Below are 8223 nucleotides of genomic sequence, written 5' to 3'. Positions count from 1 at the left end.
AGTGGTTATTTGCTGTACAAGATGCAGACATGATATCCTATTTACAAACACTATTAGAACAAATCCCTCTATTCATTAAGAGAATATAACTATATGTCTATCATAACCATTTTGAATACACAAATACAAAATGGACATTCATCTGTATCCCCTTTTTTGTTGTTTTCTGGGTTTTTTTGGCAGAACTGGGGATTGAACTCAAGCCCTTGAGCTTGCCAGGGAAGTGCTTCTTCCACTGAGCCATCTCCCTGGCCCCTGTTTTCTGTTTTTACCTACTAACTTTTACTCATATCATTTTTTGGCTGCTTCTTATTATATTTGAACAACTCTTTGAAATAATAATTATTGAACATTTTTTCCAAATTTTGTTTGCTTCAATTAGGTCCCTAGAATGTTGTTAGTCTGACATATATCTAGCTCCATTTTAAGGTTTGAGTTTCCCTGGCTTCTCAGACAGTGCAAACCTGGATGACCATTCTTTAACAAGCAATAATTTATCTTTTTTAAAATTTATTTTTTGACCTTTATTATTAGCACATCTGCTCCTGAAGTAGGGATTCATACATGTACATAGTACATCAGTTATTTTCTTTCCCTTTCCCTCAGCCCTCTCTTTTTTGTCTCTCCAGGATCAGGTTAATTTATTTATTTTACAATGCCTTTGAAGCCTAATTATTATACATATAAATTAAAGTAGACTAATAGGTCAAAGAAATTATAAGACATGCAATATGATTGTACTAAGTCAATGTACACTTTTAGATTCACTGTCCTTGCTAGATTATAATAATTATTTTTTTCTCTATAATCATTTCCATACATGGGGAACTTCTGTACTCTTAACTACTTATTTTGCCAGGTATGACAGACTGTTATGACCAGTAGTTTCCCTGCCCTATTATAGAAGCTCAGCACTGATTTCTAACATCTAACCATGTTTCCACCTTTTTTTTTCCCCCATAATTTTATTGAGAAACAAATATCAGTGAGACAGTTTCAAACCAAATTGGTAGGACAGTTTCAATAATTAACGCATTGCATACATTCTTCCTAGTGGTTAATTGCTGTACAAGATGCAGACGTGATATCCTATTAATAATCTATCTTTAACCTGAAGAGTATGTACTGTCCCTGTCCAGAGTTCCCTCTGTGTGTATGCATGTGTGCATGCGTGTGTGCATGTGTGTGTAGAAGATTCTTAAGCCTCTCACCTTTGGTGGTTCTTGGACTTTATCTCATTTCTCACCCCAAAAAGCTTTCAGGTAAAAAGGGCTTTCTGTGATAGACTCTATAGGGCTTCTTATTGTTTTCTAGATTTTGACTTAGAAAATCCTCACTTTCTTTATAACTCTTTAATGCTTTTTTCTTTTTTCTTTTTCTTTTTTAAATTGGATACAAGGTCTCACTACATAGTTCAGACTCATAGTGATCCTCCTGTCTCAGCCTCACCAGCACTGGGATTACAGGTATCCACTACCATGCCTGGTTTTGGTGGCCCATACAGTGCACCCAGCGTGTGGTACCCGGATCGAACCTGTGTCCTTGAGCTTGCCAGGCAGGCACTTAGGCTGCTGAGCTACCTCACCAGCCCTGGAAAGTTTATTGTGACTAATTCAGATATAATATTTTTTTATTTCCTAAGGAAGCCCTTCAACTATATGCAGAACTGAAAGCACTAAAGCACACAGCCTTTTATTTTTATTGGCTTCTCTACATGCCACCCTATGAGGCTTTTTGAAGATGGCAGACAAAGCTGTCTGAGAAAAGTGCTTTGTAGAGGGGCTGCTAGACCACAGATTTCGTAGGGTTGGTATTCCTTATCATTTAGTTATCTTAGGGTTCCCAATGAGTGAACTAAAATCCCTGGGTGGAATATGGGAGCAGGAATGGATTTAACTTTATTGCAGAGCCTATGAAATCATAGACCAACAATCGTCTATAGATTAAATACAAAAAAGTGATATGGAGGGATACCATTTTTTGATATGAAGTTATTGCCTAGAAAACTCTCATCCTTCAGTTTCAGGAGGACATTTTTAGGGGATTCAGTTGATACAAAATTTGTGTTAAGAATGTTACAGATTCTTTTACTGTTTACACAAGCACCCCACAATTTGTTGTTGTTCATGTGGAAGTCCCTTGATCACTTTAAGCTACCATTTATGAAAATCATAAACCGTATCTTCCTAAGAACCTTCTCTGGCTCAATGGACATAGGTACCCCAACTGGACTAAGAATTCTCACTGTGTTTTGTTCTTTTCCATTGATTGTGAGCAGAATTCAGACACTACTCGCCTCGTCAGTCCACAGTCCGATCCCCAGAGAAGATGACCAGAGATGGGTACCGAGTATCTTTTTTGGATAATAAGTCTTCAGGTTGTTCTCCAGAAAAAGACTTGATGCCAAAGCCTGATTCTTATCATCTTACCCATGATGCCTCATTGGGTACACGCCTGGATGTAGGTGATTCCAACCAGATTCATCCCTATCAGTTACCTTCTGGCATCAGTTTGGAAAATCACAATAGTCATTATTCTCAAATTCTATCTCTGCATGGAAATACTGGTAAAAGGCCTCAGAGAAACAAGAACTACCAAGAATATAACACAAAGCCTTTAAGTGACACAAAGGCCACTACATTCCATTCCTGTGGAGACTTACTGACTTCTCTATCAAACCCTGACTCCAGTACTGGAAGGCTTTTGAAACTTAGTTCAGGTAATAGCTTCTTGTTACCTTACAGGTCTTTTTTTTACAGGCACGTAGATAGAAAGCATAACTAGAAATCTTGGGATTAACACTTTTTTTTTGTTGTGTCACATCATCTTTTTATTGAGTTTTTTTAATTTTTTGAGACAGGGTCTTGCTATGCAGTTCAGGCTGGCCTTGAACACAATGTGTTGCCCAAACTCCTCAAAATCATAGCAGTCTTCCTGCCTCAGCCTCCCGAGTGCTGGAATTATAGGCATGTGCGCTGTGTCTAGCTGAATGAACATCTCTTAAATTGCTTTTCTCGCTTCTTGGGGCTGGGGATTTAACTCAGTGATAGAATGCTTGCTTAGCAAGCTAGAAGCCCTGGGTTCGGTCCTCAGCACCAAAAACAATAATAAAACATAAATAAATAAATCTCCTCACTTCTTCAGTTCTACTTCAGGGTCATCAGTGGCCAATGAAACTTTCAGAAATATGCAGGGTATGAGTTTAACACGACAGCTATACTAGAGAAAAACTGTAGAAATGTGAACTTCACAACTGTGTGTTACCTTAGTTAAGTGGCTCCCCAGTACATATTTCTGGCTTTCTTTGGCTACAGTCACTACTACTATGAATTATTATTTTCAGAAGAAGCTAGTTTCAAGGGAAGTGGTAAAGACTGTTCTTCATGATTTGTTAATTTAGCCAGTAAAATTCTTTGAACACCTATGTGCCAGATACTGTTCTAGCTCTGCTAATAAAGCAGCAAGGTTCCACATATATTTTACTATAATTTCTTTAAAATTCCTAATTTCATGGAGCTTTCATTCTACTAAGATCAGATAATGAACAACATGTAAACATATGCCAGGTTATTATAAGTGCTGTAATGAAAAATAAATAATGCAAGTGTGGTGGAGTAATAAAGAGAAGGGGATTTTTAGACTGAACGGTCAGGAAAGGCTTTGCTGATGAGGCATCTTATGATGCCTGAATGAAGTGAAAGTATAAACCATGCAACTACAGGAGGGGAATTTTCTAAATAGTGGGAGCAAAGTTCCTGAGCTGGACTGTGCAAGGCACACTCAAGAAACCACAAAGAAACCCTGTGTGGCTGTGGATGAGTAAGTGAATGAATTTGGCTTCTGTGCTGCGTGAGGTTAGTAGTAGTTGAAGGGTGACATGATCTCGAAAATTCCTCTAGGTGTTGGATGAGAGTAGACTACGGAGGGAACAAGGAAAACATTTTAAGAATTATTCAAGAGGTTAGAATCCAGATACAAGTTGGTAATGGCTTGGGCTAGAGGGGTAATGTGGGGGTGATGAGAAGTAGTCAGATTTTGAGTATGTTCCAATGGTAATAACCTATTATTTGACAAAGTATGGGAGAAAGAAGGTCAAAACTTAGCTGGGCATGGTAGTGCACACCTGTAATCCCAGCACTTGGGAGGCTGAGGCAGGAGGGTAGCCATGAGTTTGAGCCTGGACTACATAGTGAGTTCAAGGCCAGCCAAAACTACATAGCAAGACCCCCCCCTTTTTTTCTAAGTATATGGATGGAGTTAAAACTGATGCTTGCTGAGCATAGTGGTGTACTCCTATAATCTGAACTACTTGGAAAGTTGAGGCAAAAGGATCACAAGATCAAGGCCAGCCTGAACATCTTAGTGAGACCTTATTTCAAAATTTAAAAATCAATAAAAAGGCTGGGGACATAGATGTGTTGTAGTATGCTTGCTTACCTGCATGAGCCCCTGGTTCAATTCCCAGTACTACAAAAACAAAACAAGGCAAAACAACTGAGACTGAATGAGCTCTCACTTACAGAGTGACTATAGATAGGAAAGAGATCTGAGGACTAATCCTAAGCTCCCAACAGGTAAAAGTTGAATAGATAAAGAAAAATCATCATGCAAAGTGAAAAAGAAGCAGCCAGAGGGGTAGAAGGAGAAAGGGCAAGAGGGAGTGCTCCCTGGGAGCCAGGTACAGAATGTGTCTGAGGAAGGACAGAGTGACAGTGCTGAGTCATAGATGCCTATGATCAAGGGAGTGAGCCGGACTGAGGAGTGATTCTATTTGGCAACCCAGAAGACATTAGCCAACAGTTTCGGGGAATGCTTAGAAATAAAAAGGTCATTGGGGTGAGTTCAAGAAAAACTTGTAAGTGGGGCTGGAGAGATGGCTCAGTGGTCTAAAGCGCCTACTTGGAACAAGCTTAGCAAAGCACAGGGACCGCGGTTCGATCCCCCAGCACCACATGCCAGCCAGCCCCGCCCCCTGGTGGGCTGAGCTGGCCACACACACACACACACACACACACACACACACACACAATAAAAATGTTAAAAAAATTTAAGAAAAAAGAAAAACTTGTAAGTGAGGCAATAAAGTTACACTTAGGATTCTTTATCCTAAAGGGCCTTAGGATATATACAACCACTCCGCAGAACTTTGTAGGAAAGGGAAACAGAGAAATAGAACTGTAGTTTGGGGGGAAACAGGGTCCCGAGAGCCTGGTGGAAGTGATCCACAGAGGGAGATGTGATGATGCAGGAGAGAAGGAGGTGGTGGAGAAGACATGGAATCTGGTCCAGCAGTGAAGAAGCTGGCCTTAATAGTTCATGATAACAAGAAGGAGGTACGGAATTTGCAGCTACAAATACAAATGAGGTGGTAGATTTAGCAAGGGACATTTTTTCCACTTGACTCTGTTTTCTCAATGAAATGGGAGAAGTCGGCATGAGAGAGAAAGGAGGGAAAGGGATGGTGTTGGAGTTTGTGGAGAAAAGAGATGTGAAATAATTCCCTGAGAGAACAGAAGAGTAAGTTGACTAGAGTAATATGTGAGCATTGCTGAGCATGTGGAGGGACCAGAAAAGGTGGGCCTGTGAATTAAAGCGCAGAAGGTCAAGACAGATGCATGTTGTTCCCTAGCCATGTTGCACTGGGGCAAAGGCCTAGGGCACTGGGGCAGCTGGATTTAACCAGAGTTGAGGTTTTATGAAGAAGGGGGGGTGAGGAAAGAGAGAGAGAGAGAGAGAGAGAGAGAGAGAGAGAGAGAGAGAGAGAGAGAGAGTCTATAGAGCTGAGGGAGCATACCAGGGAATGGTTATTATGACCCTTGGACGAGGTTCTGATGAAAGTGAGATATGAGGGCTTTGAAGGGCAGGTTTATCTCCCAGCCTGTGTCTTCCACAGATCTGTATGCGACGACCCATTTCAACAGTGAGCCTGCTCAGCTGGCCAATGCAGAGCAACAGCTATCCAGCAGCCTCTGTGATTTAACATCAGCACATGGTTCTTCACCAAACAACTTTGTCCTGGGAAACTCTCTGCGGATATTGCGGTTGCCTCCTGGGACTTCAGAAGACAGAGAGTTTCTGGCCAAGAGGTCATTAAGCCCCTCAAGGAGAGGATTCAAGCGGAAGGACAATATCCTTACCAATCTGAATCTAAAGCATGGTTCCCGAGATGGTTCAGGCAGCGAGGCAAGTCTTGGCTTGTTTCTGTGTGTGCAAGAAACACATCAGGGGGGCTGGGGAGATGTCTCAGTGGAATAAGCGCTTCCCTGGCAAGCGCAAGGGCCTGAGTTCAATCACCGGTTCCGCAAAAAAGGGGAAAAAAAAAAAAAAAGAAACACATCAGGTTCAAGATTGGAATGGACTTCTGTTGAGGATGGTGGTTCTGACTAACAGTGCTGGACATTCAAGCGCATTTGCAGAGGCTGGTAACTGATACCACCAGGCTAAAGTCTGTGATTCTTCTGTGCTTGGGAAGGTCATTTTCCCACTGCGACTGCTTTTTTATTTCTGTCACGGGGCACTATTCCTGTTCTACTTCCAGAGGATAAACATGGTGGGAAAGTACATTGATAAGAAGTGGCCCACAAGAGTTTACCAACAGGAAGGAACACAAAATTTGCAGGCGCCTCAGGGTTGGCTGAAGATTGATCTCTTTAGCATCAATGTTTAGAATCTCATCATGTTTGCAGTTTTTTTTCCAGCCACAAATAACTTACTTAAAATAGCAATTATGAAATCATTGCTTTGCTTTTCTGTCTAGAAATTCAAATGCTCCTCTTTTTTTTTTCCTAGAGTAACAGCAAGCAGATGAATTAGATTTTCTAACAAATGTTTAGCTGAAAGTGGCTCAGAGGATAAATGAAAAAGAAATTTAAGAACCATTCCCATGTATGCAAAATAGCTCATTTTACAAAATTATGATTTTTGTGTGATGGCTTTTACACAAGAAAACTTAAGTATTAATCAGTTCTTGGGGCTGGGGAAATGGCTCAGTGGAATAAGCGCTTCCCTGGCAAGCGCAAGGGCCCGAGTTCAATCCCTGGTTCCACAAAAAAAAAAAAAAAAAAAAAAAAAAAATCAGTTCTTGCTCATGAATTCTGTCCCTGCCTTTGCATACATTTGTTACAGAGAATGCTTTCTACTGACCTCTTGCTTGCTAAATTTTCTCCAGGTCTTACCACTATCATGAAGCCTGCTGTGTTAGAGGAACCACGGTTCTCAGGCCTCCCTCCTCAGGGCCCATGATCCTTTGTCATATGAATCATTTATCACTTGAGCACTTATTATCCTATAACAGTGATGGACAAACTTTTAAGGATTTCATTTATACAAACAGACAGCTGTGGCACATGTGTCATACGCTCACCACCACTACCTTATAAGGAACCAAGATATTTAGGCAAAAAGAATTATTTCTAGTTACTTATGTTTTTAGATGTTGAAAAGCTTTTTGCACTTTGGGATAATTTTCCAAGAGTTGTTTTTTATTGTTGGATGTTTTCTTGTGTGTGTTTGTGTGGGTGAGTTTTTATTTTGGTTTGGTTTGGTTTTTGGTTTTTATTTGGTTGGTGATTTTCTTTTCTTTTTTCTTTTCTTTTTTTCTTTTTTTTTTTTTTTTTTTTTGCTTGTAACTCTTTAAATACTTCCTATATAATTTTCAGAACTTTAGAGAAGATGGTTATAATTTTTGTGTGCCAAAGGGGGGCAGTCTTGCAATATTTTCTTTAGCTTTTAGTCCATTCTCAGTCATAAATGCCAATTATATCAAACAAAAACACAATCTGTGGGTTAATATGTCAGTGGTAACACTTTGAATATTTGAAATGTCATATTACTAAGATATTCTAGGAAATGTTTTCCTCTGTATTATGTTATATTGTTAAAATTTCAGTCTACTTTTCTGGAGTATCTTAAGGTCTACTCATTTCTTCGTATTACATGTTATTTTTCTTTATAAAGAAAGCTTTGAAAGAGCTATGTAAATATGAATATGTGGCCGGCCAGATAGCTCTGTGGACTAAAGCACCTGCTTAGGCAGGCACAGGGACCGAGGTTCAATCCCCGTCGTGTTGTACCGGGCCCACCCCCAGGGCACAATGAGACAGTGATTGAGACTGGGTGTGGTGGTGCATGCCTGTAATCCCAGTGCTTGGGAGGCTGAAAACAGAAGGATCACTATGAGTCCAATCTGTGTATTGAGACCCTGTACTAATATATATATATATA

The 8223-nt window shown here is 40.2% G+C and overlaps 1 protein-coding gene across 1 annotated transcript in view; it reads left to right on the top strand.

Annotated features, from left to right (window-relative positions):
* The window catches only part of Lrrc36 (leucine rich repeat containing 36), an 82555-nt gene that overhangs the window by 63910 nt on the left and 10422 nt on the right, over positions 1-8223 (top strand). Inside the window, exons 8-9 of the mRNA XM_004625874.2 lie at positions 2279-2719; positions 5894-6183. Coding sequence (XP_004625931.1) covers positions 2279-2719; positions 5894-6183 — 731 coding nt within the window. The remainder of the gene's footprint in view (positions 1-2278; positions 2720-5893; positions 6184-8223) is intronic.

Source organism: Octodon degus, unplaced genomic scaffold, assembly GCF_000260255.1.
Source record: "Octodon degus isolate 3935 unplaced genomic scaffold, OctDeg1.0 scaffold00011, whole genome shotgun sequence".
Taxonomy (NCBI): Eukaryota; Metazoa; Chordata; class Mammalia; order Rodentia; family Octodontidae; genus Octodon; species Octodon degus.
The sequence above is the reverse complement of the archived record's forward strand: the minus strand, read 5'-3'. Positions and strand labels throughout refer to the sequence as shown.